The sequence below is a fragment of the Neolamprologus brichardi genome, chromosome 5 (genome assembly GCF_056152115.1).
Source record: "Neolamprologus brichardi isolate AB-2024 chromosome 5, ASM5615211v1, whole genome shotgun sequence".
NCBI classification, from domain to species: Eukaryota; Metazoa; Chordata; class Actinopteri; order Cichliformes; family Cichlidae; genus Neolamprologus; species Neolamprologus brichardi.
In genome coordinates this window covers 19,140,133-19,158,944 of record NC_142108.1, presented here as the reverse complement: position 1 = coordinate 19,158,944, position 18,812 = coordinate 19,140,133, and the positions used below count along the sequence as shown (strand labels likewise).

At 41.3% G+C, this 18,812-nt stretch overlaps 2 protein-coding genes across 2 annotated transcripts; one reads left to right on the top strand and one right to left on the bottom strand.

The window, feature by feature from the left end:
- Positions 1–1,484: 1,484 nt before the first annotated feature.
- Positions 1,485–7,527, top strand: grik6 (glutamate receptor, ionotropic, kainate 6). The gene is made up of 10 exons (XM_006783203.2): positions 1,485–1,588; positions 1,711–1,800; positions 4,678–4,709; positions 4,795–4,974; positions 5,140–5,363; positions 5,526–5,623; positions 5,730–5,947; positions 6,031–6,250; positions 6,357–6,601; positions 6,900–7,527. Exons 2-10 carry the CDS (start codon positions 1,734–1,736, stop codon positions 7,002–7,004), a joined length of 1,389 nt encoding a protein of 462 aa, XP_006783266.1. The 5' UTR covers positions 1,485–1,588; positions 1,711–1,733; the 3' UTR covers positions 7,005–7,527.
- On the bottom strand, positions 7,335–18,812 carry plch2b (phospholipase C, eta 2b). Its single transcript, XM_006783202.3, has 21 exons — positions 18,216–18,812; positions 17,131–17,277; positions 16,372–16,615; positions 16,127–16,256; positions 14,444–14,614; positions 14,044–14,137; positions 13,717–13,920; positions 13,500–13,620; positions 13,238–13,409; positions 12,038–12,148; positions 11,867–11,950; positions 11,687–11,784; positions 11,506–11,594; positions 11,208–11,393; positions 11,013–11,120; positions 10,789–10,913; positions 10,612–10,696; positions 10,397–10,543; positions 8,945–9,024; positions 7,775–8,855; positions 7,335–7,672 (listed from the first exon to the last, which is right to left on the bottom strand). Exons 1-21 carry the CDS (start codon positions 18,565–18,567, stop codon positions 7,665–7,667), a joined length of 3,837 nt encoding a protein of 1,278 aa, XP_006783265.2. The 5' UTR covers positions 18,568–18,812; the 3' UTR covers positions 7,335–7,664.

The window sequence follows — 18,812 nt, the reverse complement described above, 5'->3', positions numbered from 1 at the left end:
AAATAAGCAGTCAATCATATGTTGATCTTGTAGCTTCCTAAAAGAGTTTCCACCCACCTTCCACTTAAAAAAGCTTTGTGTTGGTGGGAGTGAGTTTCTACATCAAGTCCTGGGAGTGCCACTTTCAATCTCTTGGTCTTAGTGCTTCCATCAGGTTGGCCACCTACTAATTGTGCAGTAGGCTTTTCCTCCTTTAAATCCCATAATACATGCGTTGCTAGCATCAGTTCCCAGTCCATTTTTTTCTTAAAAACTCCACATATTCCCTTAAAAATGGATCTTCCTTCCACTAAAAAAGGACCGGCCAGTCCAGGGTAAAGCCATTTGCATTAAAGGTGTGCTTTTCCCCATACAACTAATTCAACCAGCTCCTCGTGTGCTCTCTAGCACCTTTGTTTCCTGCCTCTCCACACCAGAGTTTCCCCCTTTTTGTCCTCATCGAAAAGGGCTCCAAACCCACACTAACAGTATTCAACTTCAAATAGCTGGCAGCTAGACAAGAGGGGAACCTCCCACGTGGATGTGGCTAAAGTCCACACATCAAATAAATAAATAAAAACATGCAAAAGAAGAAGAATAGTCCTAAGCCAATAGCTGGCAGAAGATCCTCATAATGATTCCACTATGCCACATTCTACAATGTTATAACATTAGCTAGGAAGCCTCTTAGTTCATATTTTAATAAATGTTTTAAGACTGTGTACATTTTCAGAATTCAGATTCATTTGGGTGTAAATAAAACTTTAACTTCTTGGTTTTCCATTAATAATTAAACCATACTGTAAGAAACATGCAGTCAATCAGAAATACAAACCTGAAGAGGGGGAACAGGTCAAACACTGGTTTTAGAGCTGCAAGGAAAAAACAGTCTCTCACTCCATATTACCTTTAGCACTGTTTCATTTGCACTATTTCAAAGGCTTTCTTAGTAATTTGACACTTCACAGAGCTTCAGATGTCTCTCCAAGGTCAGTGAACACTGTCCAATAAAGCCTTGTTTATGTTCTCTGAGAGAGAATGTTATTTTATCTTCTTTCTGTGTACTGCAACCCTTTGATCGACATCGTCTCATTTCACCAGAGAGTGTAACACTGCAAAAAGTCATATTTTGACTCTTTCCCCACTGAACATTTTGTGTTTTGTGCATATGTAACATCAGCATCTCCAATAACCAGTCAAATATGCCCTAGCTTTCGTTCTTTCTACAATTACTTTTACGATGAGAGAAATCTTGCTTCAAATGCCCAGCATGCAATTTAAGTATCATGCAACATATGGGTGCTCAGCTTAACTATAATGCAACCTCCTGTGAATCAGATGATGTTTATTTGCATAATCTGTTTAGTCATCATTAGAATAAATCACATTTTAATTCACACTGGAAGCTATTTGTTTGAACATTATGCTGCTTGTCTCCACCCCCTTAAAATAATTTCCCCACATTCTCCACCCACAAAGTCTTGGTTGGCTATCTCTTGTTTCACTGCAATCTGAAAAACGCCAGTTCACAGTGAATCACAGTCGAGCGCTGGCTACTGTCAGGGTCAGTTCGAAGCTGACGTGCTGTCAAATCCTGGACTCTTTTCAGGTTAGTTTTTAAGCTTTTTTTATTGCTTTGATTGCTTTGTTTTTTGCTTTTGTGTTATAAAGTTGATGCATCTCTTCTATACATGTTCCTTAAACTACTACTACTCTCCTTATAATTTGTAGGTTGCAAGTCTAGATTAAGAGAGATGATGATGCTTGGATTGTTTCTGCTGTCCTTTGGATTTCTCCTGGACAGGGGCACATGTACTGCAAGTAAGAGACTATTTATTTAGATCACATCTATGCATAAAAGATATGGATGGATGGATGGATGGATGGATGGATGGATGGATGGACCAACAATCCATCCAACAATGTTGTTGATGGATGGATGGATGGATTGTTGGATTGATGGATGGATGGATGGATGGATGGATGGATGGATTGTTGGATGGATGGATGGATGGATAGATGGACATCCATCCATCCATCCATCCATCCATCCATCCATCAATCCAACAATCCATCCATCCATCAACAACATTGTTGGATGGATTGTTGGTCCATCCATCCATCTATCCATCCATCAACAACAACATTGTTTTTGTTAAGTTTGCTTCTACAGACTGATATGTCACAGTTTGACCCGGTCACTGCATTTGTAATCCAGAGTGGTGGCAGCTTGCTTTCTTTCTTTGCCAAATTCCTCATGTTTCCTCCCCAGTAATTGGTAGAAAATGATCATGGTTGACAGCAAACAAATACATAAACTGTCAGCCTTGCTGAATATCAAAGTGTTGCACTACATCCTGTCCAAGAAAGCTAGCCAGCTGACACAAAAACCGATAATAAATCAAGTCCATGGAGCAAACAATGACCCTGTCTGTAAGAGTGGCCAAAAACTGACAGGGGCTTTAAGAGCTTGTGTTGGTGTCATCTCTTGAAAAGGAGGATCTGATGGTTGTCAGGGTCACCCTGTGGTGACGGATCCCCTAGGCCTTGGCCTGAATTGAGGCTTTTGATGCTCTTTGACTGCCCTCCCATCTCACAGCGCCATAGCATTGTAATTCTTTGGAATAACACACTGCTCTAAATAGATTGTGGACACTTTTCAAGTAGGCGAGCAGAGCCGCCAGATCTCCAGGATACCGGAAACCACTTGAGCTCAAAAAGTCAGTAGATGGACCCCAAATTTCACCTCAGGGAAGTTTCTGTGTGTTAAAGTCTGAAGATGAAAAGCTGCACAAAGGAGTTTTTGATTCTTCTAAATTTAGTTTGGACTCCAACTATGAAAACATCTGTGATGGTAAAAGCATACAAGGACTTGTTCTTAACTTATTCTTCCCATTGTGTCTTTCTAATCTTTGAGCTTTTATAAACATGAAAAAATGTGAATATCTGTTAGTACAGCTTACAGACATAAAAGAAAGTAAACTCTGTGTCAATTGTATGTTTTTTTTAAATATCAGGGCATTTTGAGGACACACAAAAAATATCTACTGTACTCTATTGCAGGTTTTAAAATGAGGTAAATCCAGCCAAAGTTAGGCAGATGGCCTCACATTTGTCTCTAGAATACTTTGATATAGAGAAGATTTTGTGGTCCACTCAGTGAGTGGGATGTGCCCAGGGCCTGTGGCTGCAAAACAATCCCAAATCATCAACTTCCACCACCATGTTTCACAGTTGATATGAGGTGTTGACCAAAAACAGTAAATCAGGTGCAGATCTACTGTGTTTGGTTTTGTGCATTATGGCAAAACATCACATGGACAAAGGTTTGGGTACACCCAGGACAGGTTGTTGGCCTGTTGCAAAGGTAACACACAAAGACTGAGAAACATTTACACAAATACAATATACACATTGTTGCAACCTGCATAATATTATGTTGGTCCCTCTTTTGCTGCCAAAACAGCCTTTATCTGTCAAGGCAAGGACTCCACTAGACCCCTGAAGGTTTGCTGTGGTATATGGCACCAAGATTTTAGCAACAGAGCCTTTAAGTCCTGTAAGTTGTGAGATGGGGCCTCCGTGGATCAGACTTGTTTGTCAAGTGCATCTGCAGGAATTTAAACCACTCCTGGTTTAAATTAACTCAATTTTTTTGTTGTGGCAGGCCACATTATCCTGCTGAAAGAGACCACAGCCATCAGGGAGTACTGTTTCCATGAAAGGGTGTACGTGATCTGCAACAATACTTAGGTTGGTGATAGGTGTTAAACATCCACATGGATCGTGGAACCCAAGGGTTCCCAGCAGATCATTGCCCAAACCATTACCCTGCTTCCTTCTAGTGATGCACACGCAGCCGGCCATCTTTGTGATTAAGAGAAAACATGATTTGTCAGACTAGGCCACCTTCTTCCATCACTCTGTGGTCTAGTTCAGATGTTAACATGCCCATTGTTCATGGTTTTGCCAGTGGAAAGGGATCAGCAAGGAAACCTTGACTGGTCTGCAGCTATGCAGTCCCGAACCAAGTGTAATGGACTGTGTATTCTGACACCTTTCTATCAGGAGCAGCATTAACCCTTTCAGCAGTTTCAGCGAAACTGTCTGAAAGGGTTGGCCCATGTGGTCTGTTGCATCAGACCACATGGGCCAACCAATGAGCCTTTGCCACCTATGATGCTGCTGGTTCACCACTGTTTCTTCTTTGGACCGCTTTTGACAGATATTGACAACTACAGATCGGGAACACCCCACAAGACATGCAGTTCTGATGATGCTCTGACTCAGTTGTCTACCATCCAAATTTGCCCCCGTCAGACTAACTCAAATCCTTGTGGCCATTTTTCCTGCTTCTAACACATAAACTTTGGGAACAAAATGTTCAATTGCTCCCTAATATGTCCCACCTACCAAACGGTGCCAGCATGCAGTGATAATCAGTGTTATTCCTGATTGGTAGACATATTATAGGACATTTTCAAACATAAACAGAGACCTGGGGATGCGTGTGCTAAAAATGTGCAGATTTTTTGAGTAGATTTAAAAAATATTTGACAGTAAATAAAATACAAGACACTCCAAATAATGTCCCATAAAAATCAGAAAACAGCTGTCATGTAGGTGTGCTGTGGTTTTTAAAATTCATGGAATCGCTGATCTAAAAGATTTTTCCTTATTTTTGTGTCTCAACAACAGTGCAGTCAGAGCTCAGAATCACAACAATAAAGGTACTTAATCTGGCTTTGCATATCTTTGTGAATACAAAATTAAATGTGAAAAAAATCCCACTGACTTTCACATCGATTCTTTCAGCAAGAGCCGTATGTGATGTCCAAAGGTGCTCAGCTGGAAGGCTTTTGCATGGACCTGCTCTCTGAAATAGCCAAGAAAGTGGGCTTCAAGTACAAAGTGCAGCTGGTGAAAGATGGCGCGTATGGTAGACAGGAAGAGAGCGGGAACTGGAACGGGATGGTTGGAGAGGTGGTGAGAGGGGTGAGCAGCAAAGCACTCTCAAAAGAAGTGAATATGTGGTGTTTTTGAAAGGATTCTACAATTAAAAAAAAATCAACATGACTTTAAACCTAACTATGTTAAGAAGTTCCAATAAAGTATGCACATTATATATCAAAACTAGCCAAATATATTTTTATCCTACAGGAAGCAGACCTCGCTATTGCTCCGCTGACTCTCACTGCAGCTCGGGAGAAAGCTGTGGGAATGACCAAACCATTCATGCAGACGGGAATCAGTATTCTGCTGAGGAAGGACATTTCAGAGGATGCAGGCTTCTTTGATTTCCTTTCCCCTTTCTCAGCACAGACCTGGGTTGGCATACTCATTGCCTATCTGGGGACGGCTGCTTGCATCTTCATAGTTGCCAGGTTGGTCATGAAAGCAGTTCTTTAAAGTGATTATTATGATTAATTTAATAATGATTGATTTAAGTTCTTGAGGGTTTTGAGGTTATATCCGTATTCCTTCGGGCAGTGGGTTACTCTGAGTGCTGTCTCATTAACAATTAACACCTTTGATCCAAATTGCAGACTCAGCCCTTCTGAGTGGAGTCAGCCTCAGAGTGAGAAAAACACGTTCGGTCTCCTCCACAGCCTTTGGTACACAGCTGGAGCTCTGACTCTTCAAGGTTAATGGCAAATCCAGACACCACCTAATCCAATAAGCATCTGAACAACAAACAAGTGAACATCTCTCCCTTTTGTGGCATTTGCTGAGCCTTTTTTGTGTTTCAGGTGCCGGCCCTCATCCCAAAGCCCTTTCGGGGCGTGTCATCTGCAGCAGTTGGTGGTTATTTAGCGTTGTCCTCTTGGCTTGCTATTTCTCCAACCTCAGCTCCACTAAGACCCCAGAGTCCTCTCACCTGACGGTGAAAGGGTTTGAGGACTTGGCCAATCAGGATGTGATTGAATATGGCTGCCTGGCCGGCTCTTCCACACTTGCTTTCTTTAAGGTGAGTACTACAGCCCTAAAGTGTCTAGTTCAGCTGGAATTAGAGAGCGTTTCTCTCTAAGCTACTGTTTTTTCTTCATTTAGAATTCAAACAACCCAGTGTACCGCAGAATCTATGAGCACATGGAGCGGACAAAGAGTTTTGTGTCGAGTATGGATGAAGGCATTCGACGTGCAAAAGAGGGCAACTACGCCTTCATTGGAGAGTCTGTTTCTCTGGACTTAGCCGTAGCGCGTTACTGTGAACTAGTCCGGGCGCATGAAGTTGTTGGCATGAGGGGATACAGCATTGCTGCTGCTCTTGGTGAGGTTATTTATTTTTAAACTCTAATTAAACAGTTAAGTTTAGATGAAAGATGGTAAAATCAAATTCAGCACATAACCCAAAACTATCATTTTTTTCCTCAAAGGTTCTCCAATTATAAAGAACCTCAGTGTGGCAATCCTACAGCTAAGTGAGGCGGGGGAGCTGGCTTACTTGCAAAGCAAGTGGTGGGCAAGCAGCTGCATAGCAGACAAGGGCAAGGTGTCAGCTGTGCAGCCGCATAACCTCAAGGGGATATTTCTGGTGCTTTCCCTCGGCCTTGGGCTGGGAACAATTGTGGCTGTCCTGGAGCTGACCTTCAAGAGTCGCAGGCGTGCAGCAGAGCACAAGGTCTGTGCAAGGTTGTCGCAACTCACATGTCTCAAGTGAAACAGTGTGTGTGTGTTTATTCTTTAAGATTTTAAATTAATTAATGATTTTTTTGGCTGCAGCAGTTCTTCTGCCATTAGAAGATCGTTTTATTGGTTGCAGTTTGAAGCAACATTGTCATTTATTACATGGATTTTAGAAAATACAGATGACTGGGATGCCTACCCATCCATTCATCTGTATTTGCATTAAACTAATAGGTGGAATAAAGTGTTTTTGTTGCACTGGTGTTAATCTTGACTGCATGTCCATCCCACAGAAGACATGTTGCTCTGTACTGACTGAGGAGCTGAGTGTGCGCTTGAGGACCAGCAGTGGGAACAGATCCCAGGAAAATGTAGATAAAGACAAGGAAAAAGCATAGAAGCCTTTGGAAGATTCAACTGCTATGAAACGTTTAGATTTTAGAGCTTTTTATGTTTGATTTAATTATTTTTTTCCATTTGGCTTGATAACACTTGATAACTTTGTTCAAAGAATTTACAGAAATATTAACTCGGCAGACTGTAAACATTATTATTTACCTTATTATTTACATTTGAACTAAAATGTAAAAAAAAGTACAACTTTTTCAGATGTATAAATTACTGATTTTTCAGTACAACTGCTACTCTTTCAATGAAAATTCAAACACTTCAGTATAAAAAAACGTTTTTAATTTCAGTTTACACTTGTAAACTCAACATTTTGCTAACAACGTGTGCACATATGTTTACTTTCTAGGTTTACTGCTTGCAACTCTGCATCATGTATTTTGTACACTTGGCAGTGGCATCGTGTGACTTCAGCAATGTCTTTTTAAAAACTACTTCATGCATAAAAACTGGGATGATTGTAAACATTTCAGCAAGATTAGAAAAGAAATAAAAAAAACATCTAACAGTTTTCTAATGCTTTGCGTCGTCCATCATTCTAGAAAGAAAAGCTACATATCTGACACATATCACTCCACCATCACCATCATTCCTCTTTTTTCTTGTTGTTGATCCTTTTCTTTTTTCAGGACGACCTTGATCTCTTCCTGTCACAAATCTAAAAAACACAAAAACAGTAAAGAATAAAAAGGCTGATTACATAGAGCCACTTAGCTTTTGTAATCAAACTTCTTTTCATTGTTTTGCAAATGTGACTCACCATCTAGAAAAAGCGGTGATTTACAGCGGATCTCCCTCATCTTCTGGTCAAAGAGGGCCTTCATCTCTCTCTGCAGTGTCCCTTCGTGTTGCTCTGACCCAGCTGATAAGGGCGGGGGCACAAAGTCTAGGCTGTCGGTGCTGCTGTCGCTGCTGCTGCTGGACGTGGTGTCCAACAGGCAGAGACCGTTGGGTATGCGTCTCACAGGGTTGCCGTAGCTGCTGTAGTTTTGAGCTCCTCGCGTCTGACAGTGGAAAGTAGGCTTTCGGTTCAGCATCGGTGTCTGAGCAGAGGTAGTCTGTTTTCGCGGGCAACTGCGTGAGCGGCCCTTTGTCCTAATTGGGGTGGATGGCCAGGGGGTCACGGGAGCTTCTAAAGTCCGTCTAACCCTTGCAGGGGATGATGGAGGGACAAGAGGAGAAGGTTTGGCTTCTGGCTGTGGCACGAGTAAAGGCTGAGGGACTGTGTCGGTCTGACTCTGAGCTTCTGGCAGTGGCTCAGGCTCTGTGGCAATGTCATTGCCTGGTTTTGATTCTGGTGGTAATTCCTCAGGTGGTTCAGGCTGCTCTGACTCTATCTGCTGCCCAGCACAGTTGGACTGTTGTAATTCACTGGGGTCATTTTCCAGCTCCTCTTGAATTACTGGATTTTGGCTGTCTGGAGCAGGACTGTCAGGAGAAGAAGTCTGGGAAGAGGTCTCAAGGTCAAAGCTTTCAGCTATCACGCAGGGAGCAACCCCAGTGCGCTGGGAGTCAGTGGAAGACATCCGGCTAAAGATCCCTCTCTTTGTCTCTTGTGGTTCAAGAATTTTAACTCTGTGAGCTCGCCTGACAGGTTCACTCATGGCCCCTTTGTGGATAGCAGCCTTGGCTGCTGGCCCTTGAACCAGATAAGACGTTTCCCCACTCCTGCTGTCCTGAGAGATGGTGTCCAGATCCTTGCGGAAGTACAAAGTGCGTCCATCTTCTGAAGACTGGACAGAAAAATCTAGAGATGGCTGCCTTTGATGGCTCTTCATATGCTTCTGGGCTGCTTTTTGGATGTGTTTCCTAGCTGCTTGCACAGCATTTGCTGGTTTGATCTGTCACGCAAAGAAAATCAGAAATCATAAGATAGAGTTGTCAGATGAAGATGATCTTAGATCTGTAAGTGTATTTTATAATGCCATACCTTTCCTGACATGTCAATAATAGCGACATGAACAAAGATCGATGATTCTGCCATTTCCTCCAGGTAGACATGGCGGTAACCTGCGAACAAGCACACAAACAAACAACAGGAAAAAAATTATAACAGAGGTTTAGATTTGAAATCTTTTATTTGGCATCTGTACACTTACACTGGGTTTGGATATGTAGGATATCTTGTGAAGAGCTTAGAGTCAGAGACAAATGAATGCCAACACAAAACAGAATGTGCACGGAGGTAAAGTCAAGACCAGAGTTATCTTAGTTTTGTTTATGAATTAGTTTTTGTTTTATTCTGTTTTCACCTTTTGCTTTCAGTTTAGTTTAGTTTAAAATACTCTCAGGGTTTGTTTGCTCACTTCAGTTTAGTTTTCACTGGTTTCAATCTTAGTTTTAGTCTTTATTAATTATTGTTGTATTGTGGAGAGCATAAGTCGGAGGAAATTTATATTATAGGAAAATCAGCACAGGTGTTACAATAAAAGCACAGAACATTTCGAAAGCAGTTGACTCCAAGTATTTTAGACATCCAGTCTCAATAAATACATCAAAGTCTCATGAGACAAGTTTTCATAATATTTCCACCAAATTAACAAATGCTCCAACTCAAGATATTTGCTCTATTTTTATTTTATTTTACTCTAGTTAGATTTTCAAGTTCACAAAATTACTTCAGAATTTTTTTTTTGGAAAGGACATATGTCAGGTAATTTCAAGTATAAAAACAGTATTTCCTGTATTGTACTTAAATGACTAGTTTATGAAAAAAAACAAACATTGCACATTACTGAAATATATATTGCACTTCTGGATAAATCAGATTTTCTGTGTATCTTCGTCAGATAGATACACATGGCAGAGTGATGGCAATCACTGAGTCCGGGAGGAAAGAAGCTGCTGTGGAAACGTGTGAGATCAGACCGTCCGCTCTGCTGCCTCTGATGGTTTATGCTGATTGTTTTGGTCTGAGGGGGGTGTGATCTGGACTGGATGATGACAATGGTTTGTGCTCTTTTCTTGCAGCGTTGTGTGTATATGTATATAAGTCCACTGATGCAAGCTCAGTCCTTATATTCTTTCACTTTTTTAACACGTAAGGACTCAAAACAAATCTGCAACACTGGCAAGGACAAATAGTCAAATTCATAAAGTTTTGCTCAATTGCTTTAGCACGTTTCTCATATTTTTGATGTTCTGAAGATGCATTTCCCTCATGCCACATAGTTAAAACAAAACACTAATGATGCTCTGCAGAAAGTGGGAAGTTGCCCTAAATCTTTAATTTATTTGTAAAAATGAAGTTTTTGCAACGCTGAAAAATTAATAACCTTTCAAAAGACAACAAGGCTTAGATTTTAATTTTAACAGAATAAAGGAGTATGCTTTCAGAAGTATAACTTCTGGAACCAAGCAAACAAGTGTACAGGTACTCCACCTGGCATCATGCTGGTAAAAGCTACAGTCCTCTGTCCAATAAAGTCTCTTCCAATAGGATCGTGATCCCACACCTGGAATCGCACCAGGGCGATTTGAGGCATTTGAATGTTGAAGACGAGGGTTTCCTCCCACATTGGGTTGAAACCTGAAAGAAAGGAATGTCACCAAGACTGAGAAAGTGATTTAAACTGCAACGTGGAGCTTCACACGTACCGTTATCATGCACTACTCTAGTCTGCTGCTTGGAGCAGTCAACAGGTAGGCCGATGATCTCGACTTCAACAAAGGGATCAATTATCTAAAAAAAGTCCAAGAAAAACTTGACTTTAGTGTTAAAATCTTATTTTTGTTGAACTCTTTGACTTTATATCTACTGTATTTTGACCTGACCTCTCCTCTGTCCCCAAACATGGAGTCTTTGGGTTTGGGAAGTTGCTGTCCACTAATGATCTTCAGCACTAACTGAGTCTTTCTGTGTCCTGGCAGGGGTTCCTCCAACACTGGGTTAAAGGCACCTTATGAAAAGCAATAGTATTTATTAGGTCCTGATCCAGGATTCATTGCTCTTCTTGTAATCTGCAGAAATCTACTAAATGTGAGTGAACACCACGTACCTTTACACATGCACTTGGGCTTCAGAATATATCCACAGTTTCCATTGCTCGAGAACTTGGCTTGGTTCAGTTCAAGCATGCGACCTTCTGTTTGATAATTCATGGCAACTAAGATGAAACAGCAACGTGACAACAAGTTAACAACAAACAGTATCACATAACGCTAGTATTGAGTTTTAGTGACACTTTTGTTACCCATATGGCATCCTGAGTTCCAGTATGATTGTGGGTTGAAGTTGCTTGAGTCCACTCTGTAGTTGGACGGATAGACTCTTAGAAGCTGGCGCTGGTTGAAACGCACCAGCTCACCCGGTTTAAGCTGTAAGATCTGGTTCATTACTGTCTCATCCAGGGACGATACCTGCCAACTGCTCATGAATGCTGCCAAAAAGAAAATTAAAATGTATGAGACACTCACTCTGAAAAGTTTCTATGAGTTGGGATGTGCTTAGTGAAAACAAAAATGCAGGCAAAGGTTTCTAGTTGGATTTACCTTGTGTTTCTATGTCATGCACACGGACAGATTTTGTGTATTTGACCAGATCAGAGAGAGCTCGGGAGAGCCTCATTGTTTTCCTTTTTCTACGGAGACAGAGGGAATCTTATAAGTGTAATCCCAGATATGATAAAGTTTAGATTGTCAGCTGTTTTTGACCTTTAGCAACTGGTCTTACTTAGGATGGTAAACAATTTGTGTCCTCTCCCTGCTGCTGCTGTAGTCTGATTCACCATCAGACATGGCCTTGTTTTTCACTCGTATTCTCTTTTTTCTCTGGAAGAAAAAAAAATCGAATATTTTAAGTCAAAGTCACCCAAAAGGAAAGCTGTCAGAGATTGTTTTTATATCAGCTGACCTTTCTTTTGAAGCTTCTCATGATTGATCTCCCAAATCGTCTCTTCTTCTTAGGCTGATTGGTAGAGTTAACGCTATTCCCATCCTGAAAAGTTCAAATTGCAATCTTACTATATTTACTTTCTTTCTTACTTACTTTGTTTCTTTCTTTCTGTTTAAATGTTTCATTTGCCTGTGGGTTATCATCGTCATCATCGTCTTCTTCTTCCTCATTTCCAGTGTCTTCATCAGACACATCACCCTCCTCCACATCAGGATCAAGGTTTGCTGGCAGCTTCTTCCCCTAAAAACAGAAAATTAACGATCGCTTTGTGTGTGTATGTGTAATAATATACATATAATCATTTATTTTGTAAACTGCCAAGGATCTGCCAAGGACAATGATAGAGAAAGCACAAAGCTGCACTCTTTCTACTTGCTGTGTGCAGTTTGTAACCTACACAAGTACTGTGTGGGTTACACATCACTGCATGAGGGATAGTGATTGCAACAGACTGGACAGGGTTTACATTTACACCTTCATGTTGTGTTGACAGACTTTGTTACAGAAAAGAAAAAAGACAGTTTTCAGCATTGTGTCTCACAAAGGGAAATGAACACACCTCAACATCTGCAGAGTCACATTCCTGAGATGTAATGTGAATGAGAGTCTGTGGCCTCACAGGCACTAATAGTTACGTCATTGTAAATTGTTTTTGAGCTAAACGTGAACAGTATTGCTTAATTTCAAATTTCACCAGCCACTTCATTAGGTACACCTTGCTGGTCCTGGGTTTAACCCTCCTTTTTCCTTCATAGCTGCCTTAACTCTTAACTCCATGGTGCTAGAAACATTCCTCTGAGATTTTGGTCCTTATTCTGATGCTCAAGCCCAAAATTTGACAAGAAAATATACCCAGACCATTGCAACACCACACCAGACTGAACTGTTGACACAAGACGGCGAGGTAATGAGGATTGTCCACGTTTGGCAAACCCATGTGAACTTTAGTTTCAGTTTCCTGTTCTCATCTAAATGGAGTGGCACCTGGTGTGGTCTTCTGTTGCTGTAGCCCATCCGCTTTAAGGTTCAACACGTTGCACGATCAGAGATGCTCATCTGCATTCCTTGGTTGTGATGAATAAATATTTGGTTTAAAGTTAACTTCCTATCAGCTCAGTGAGGTATTTTGTCAGCTGGTTCATCCACTTTGCATGTAATAACTACAATGAGATGCGACTTGGAAGCTTTCAGCATCAAAAGAGAACCGGTACAGCTTTTCCTTTCAGGTTTGAGAAATGTACCAACCGAAGACAAAAAAACTTGACTATCTACTGTAGTCAGGTGACGTCTGAATAGCATATAGTTGTGTGTGTGCGTGTGTGTGTGTACCTTGACCAAAATCTTTCCTTTCAGGATCTCAGGGGATGGCAGCTTTTTGCATTCATGCACGCTGACATTGCTCAGATCCAGTTTGTCCTGCAGCACCTCTCTCAGATATTTAGCCATCTTTTTCTGCTGAGGCACAGTGCAGTGGTTCTCTATGGACAGGATCACGGGATACCTGGCAGTGAGGTGACAATAACTGAACGACTGCGCAGGTGCACCAGCTCGACAAAATTGGAGTCAGCACCAGGAATAAAAAAAATCTTACTGTGATTTTGTGAAGGCATATTTGTCAATTGTTTCAATTACATCTTTGAAGAGAATTTTGGATGTCAAGGTATAACCATGATGGACAATGGGCTCTCCATCTGGTCCATCCCAGCAGTCCACTAAGAGACGGGGGAAAGAGCTGACAACCATTTGTAATCTTATAAAAAATCACACACTGAAATAACAGCTCAGGTTCTTGTTGTGTCGGCTCTTACCCTCGACACAGCGACAGCCTGCCTGCAGGACGTAGGCATACATTTCCACTCTAGACTGAGAGAGCAGCTGGTCTCCTGTCAGGTAGGTGTTGTGAGACGTGGCAATGAAGTAGTTGGTTAGAGGCTGCGTCATGTCCTGGTTTACCTGATTGTGCTCGGGGTTGAAGATATCACCTGCAGGACTCCGCATGTAGTTGGTGAGACCTAAAGGAAGAGAGTTGTTGGAGCAGCTATTTTATTTACAGACTGAAAATTAAATCTGGTTTGACTGACGTGATAATAACGACGTTTCACCGGCCACAGGCACTTTGAGCAAGGCCTACATACCATCAATACCCAGTACCATACGTTGGAGGTTCTCAGGACACGGCTCAAACTTGGCCACTATGTCCACTAGATGCTCTCTGTTTAGGCCTCGCATCTACAAATAGAACACAATGAACTGTTATTATCTTATTGGATCCAAAAGTGAAAAGCTTTTTGAAAACTGCTATTAGCAATAATTTAATGCAATCTTTTAAAGCACTTTATTGCTTGTTATATCTCAATTTCAGGACTTCACGTTTGTCCCTTGCACTGCAGTGATTGGTTAAAATACATTTTAGCTTCTTCTTAGACACCATCACTGATGTTAATCTGATACACTTTAAATGCATTTCAAAGAGAGGTAAAAATGGGGATAAATAATATCAAACAGATGATTGTGATTGGTTTGACTTTTGACTACCTTCTGTTCATTTTCCAGAAAGCGTGCAAGGTCATGGAGATCCAGGACTTCTTTCTGATTGCTGTAGGAGATCAGAATCAGGTAGAGGTCTCTGCGTGTGGAAATCATCTTGTAGAATGAACAAAATTCATCAAAGCCGAGAGAGCCCTGGTTCTCGTCCGTGTCTGCTTCCTGCAGATAGTGGCGAAATTTTTTTATGATGTCTGTCTCTCTCTCAGTACCTTCTGAATGATATATCTGTCACCATCAAAACAGAGCTCATTCACAGGTGGGGGAGGGGAGGACGGGCAGTGAGCTACTGCAACTAAAGCAATATTGCGATACAACAAAGGCCATCTGTGACAACCATATGGGCTTCCGGTGATAGCCTTTTCCACCGTTCCAACAAAAACACTGAATGCACATATTTGTCTGCTGGCTCCATCTGTAGCATTTTATGCTTCTCTGTATATAATCATGAGATGATGGGAAGCATGGGAAGATCACAGGGAGAGTCTGCTTAAGGATTTTACATATTTTTTTATTCGTTAATACACTTTCCAATCTGGTTTCTTTAGGCTGCCACAGAGTGCAGGATTCGTGTCCTGTCATATTTTCTGGGTTTGAAACATTTTACTAGATTTACTAGCTGTCATATGTTTTTCTTGCTCTATTTATTTATTTTAGCCATTTTAGTTGCACGGTTTGGCTCTACAAGTATTGGTATACTTGTTTTGTGCAGGTTTAACTACTGGCACGGTCCTCTGAGGAGGAATCGTGCTATCTCTGGTGATGTTTTTGCTTTGTCACTACCACGAAAGGTGTGGTGTTAAATGTCTCGACAGTGACTGTGAGTTTTTCTCAGAATGTGGAACTTGCCTTCTTACTGGAAACAGACAATGGCATTACCAGAAGAGAGACGTACACACCTATGTAGTCTCTCACTTTATTTATTAAACAAAATTAGTCCATATCATTAAAAAAGTAGTGACCCTTAGTTTATGAATATGGAAGCTATTGTGCTAACTTTGCACGTGTAAAAATTCAACTTGGATCTCTTTTTATTTTAAGTGAGTTAAAAAAAATAGTTTGGCGCAGTAGGAGGACTTCTTCTGGTTCTGAATGGCATCATGTCAGAAACACTTTAAGCTACTGAACCTACTGAATAATTTGCCATGAAAATTTGTTCTGATATCTACATTTCCCTTCCCTTAGGATCAGTTATTATCAATGAGAATACAAGCATGCCAACAAGACTGGAAAAACAAAGGCAGCGACTATGACAGTGGCAGCAATGCTCGTGCTCAATAAAGATGAGGACTGTTACTACATATCATTGACAAATAAACTCAGGTAAAGCTATCATTCAAGTAACCAACATGTTGTAGTTTAAAATTATATGAAACATGTCTGCACTCAAAAAATATTTACGCCCTAAATGTGGACTTTTGTTATGTAAGTTTGTTATACAAGTACAGTGTAAAACGCTAAATTTGATCACGTCTGGGCAAATAAATTTAACTTGATTGGTATACATTCAGTTTTCACCAGGCATTTTGTCCTTAATGATTCATTGTTTGAATAAGTTAACCTTTGGCCTTATATGTTTCAGGTCAAAGAATCACTTTTTGAGTGTAGGGGAGCAGAGGGCAAGTGTCAATTAGAGGTTACATTCATGTTAAGTCTGTCACGTTTAAGTCTTACCTGAAACATCTCCCTGACTTTCTGCTTGGGTAAATTCACATTGAGCTTGTGGAGCAGCTGGTGAACTTCTCCGATGCTCAGGGTGCCATCTCCATTTTTATCTGCCTCAGAGAAAGTCTGCTGTAACCACGTTCAGCTGCAGTTAAGGCCGAACCATACGCTAAACAATCAGTTTACCAAATATAAAGTGATGTATTTGTGCCTATAAACCATGTTGAACAGTTGTGTGGGTGGATAAAGGATATTGATCACGGGTGCGCTGCCTCCGAGCCAAACTGTCTTCATCACTGATACCAGCCATGAGGTATTTCAGCCCAGTGATCCAAGTGCGGGTCTCCTCGGCGTTGGTGGAGACCAGGTCCAGGGACTTCACACGGTCCCCGTAGTAAATACTGAAGCAGCAGTTTGGGTCGAAACGGTTGTCTGCGTAACGCCTGAAGACCTCTGACTTTTTCCCCTCACACACCTCATGAATGGAATCAATAGTTACTGAAACACAAAAACAGAGAGGTCATTCATGTCTCTGCAGCATTGAAAATAAATAAATTATCAACAATAATATGCAGTATTGTGCAAAAACCTCCATTTCATTATAAATCTTGCCAGGAAAATGATTTATTGAACCATGTGCAAACATACATGGAAATACGTTATACCTACAGGATGAGGACACCAGTGAATGTCCCAACGCCTAACAATAGAACAGTTTATCAGATGTAAAATATGTCAGCTTTTTAAAGAGCAGAAATCCAACTCTTCTGGTAAATTTGCCATCAACCAAAAGAAACTTTGCCGAACTAACAGGAGTTATAACTGATGGTCCAAACCAAATATTCATCAAAACAGCTTTTTGTGGCTTTTCCTCAGCTGAAGGGCCACGCCTAAAATGTGGTTTCTTTAAGACATCATAATCAGTAAATACAAATATGAAATTTGAGCTGAATTCAATTCGTCCACACCAAAAGTTCTGTGTGATTTCCGTGTGGTGCAAGGTGGTCACTCACTTTTGGCCTTGTCATGTTTTCTGGAGGGTCGCCAGCGGATGCAGGACTTGTGCTCGTCCAGGTAAAAGAATCGCACCAGTCCTTTCTTCTTCCCCTTCATTTTGGTTAACTGAGTGCCAGTTTGCATGGTGCACATACACCTCTCCACTACAGGACAACACAAGAAACAAATTTATCAAAGGTTTCTTTAGTCAAGATCGTCAGAAATCCACTGCGATTAATTTATGGACAACACCACAGGGTGCCCAAAGATATCAAATGTTCAATTTAATATAAAATCTTGCTATGTTGGGACCGTGCATGCTGAGGTTATGAGTAAAAATATCATGTTGGTGCCTTACTTACACCACCACCAAGTCAAAAGAGCCTTACTGTTGTCATTGACTGAGAATGTTTGTAACTTATGAAATCCTACACCACATTATTTTGTGTTGGGAAGTATCATGAGAGCTCAAAGGGATGATTAGAGGTTTACTATCAAGCATTACTTTGTGAGATTACAGGCTGAGTTACACCATGAAAATACACAAACTACTTATTGTCTAAAAAGAAACACCTGTGCCTACAGTCAGATGCGTCACAGTGCTCTACAGTGTCTCTTCTGACTTTCCTTCAGTGACTTTCCATGAAATCTTTAATGGTGTGTGCGCCCACAGTAAGTATACTGGGAAAGCGTTTAACAGAACCAGTTTTTTCTCCTAACAATGAAGTCATTATCAGGTCACCGGTTTATGTGTTGTGTGCAAGTAACCTTTGTTTGTAATCTGAAGCTCAGGTGCATGTGACGCAACCTGGCACACCATTCAGGCTAATCCTAAAGGATTGTCTACTGTCCATATGCCCATTATCTGCTTCACTGCTTCCCTAATTTGTAATACGTGCGAGCGCCTTGTTTTGAAGGCCATTCGCGACAACACGTCACAGCAAATGTTTTAAATTTACAACACCCGGAATAAAAATGTCCAGTAAAACTTTTCCCTCTTCCCTCTCAGTGTGGTGCAGACAGCAAGCACCTCTGCTAAACAAGCTGCTGAGCTTCTGTGATTATTTAAGTATTATTTAGTGATCAGTTGACTTAATATTACCTATCTGACCCAGTCTCCATTTAGGCTGTGCAACCACACTTCCACCAATCCAGAAGAATTCCTCTGCGAGTCGAGAAACGGATGCTTTCTGCCAAAGTTTTGGGGAGCTCATAATAGATGGAGTGGGGGAATTCAGTCGGCTGGAGCCGGGGTTTGCCTGATGAGTGGAGGCTTTAGCCGGAGACGTTGAAAACACTCCTGATGACAGAGATCCCAAGGACTGAAAGGTGGTCTTCTTAGGAGACAGACAGGACAGTGGTGGAGTTCCACTGTGTCCAGGAGACTGTGGTGCCATCGCAGAGCTGCTGTTCATCCCTGAGTTGTACATTTGGGTCCGGCTCTCCTGGCCCATCCACACCACGAGAACCCACCTTCTTCCTCCCCACTCTGCTGGGCTCTTCAGACAGATTTCTTTGTAACGCGGGTCAGCATATTCTCATCTTGTAGTTAAAGCATTCCTACATGGGAGCAAGGACCAACATTCCCACCCTGGAAGCTCATTCCTTGACATTGTTTGTCCAGGTTTCCAGTGTAGTGACCATCAAGTGTTCTTCTATGAATGTTTTCATGCAGAGAGGGCTCTCAGATTGGAAGAAG

Excerpts from the sequence above, each read along its gene's own strand:
- grik6 (XM_006783203.2), top strand. The coding sequence starts at position 1,734 with ATGATGATGCTTGGATTGTTTCTGCTGTCCTTTGGATTTCTCCTGGAC. Across the intron at positions 5,364-5,525 it reads TGCATCTTCATAGTTGCCAG|ACTCAGCCCTTCTGAGTGGA; the intron begins GTTGGTCATGAA and ends TCCAAATTGCAG. Across the intron at positions 6,602-6,899 it reads GGCGTGCAGCAGAGCACAAG|AAGACATGTTGCTCTGTACT; the intron begins GTCTGTGCAAGG and ends TCCATCCCACAG.
- plch2b (XM_006783202.3), bottom strand. The coding sequence starts at position 18,567 with ATGGGCCAGGAGAGCCGGACCCAAATGTACAACTCAGGGATGAACAGC. Across the intron at positions 11,785-11,866 it reads TGAGAAGCTTCAAAAGAAAG|AGAAAAAAGAGAATACGAGT; the intron begins GTCAGCTGATAT and ends TTTTTCTTCCAG. Across the intron at positions 11,595-11,686 it reads CAAATTGTTTACCATCCTAA|AAAAAGGAAAACAATGAGGC; the intron begins GTAAGACCAGTT and ends CTGTCTCCGTAG.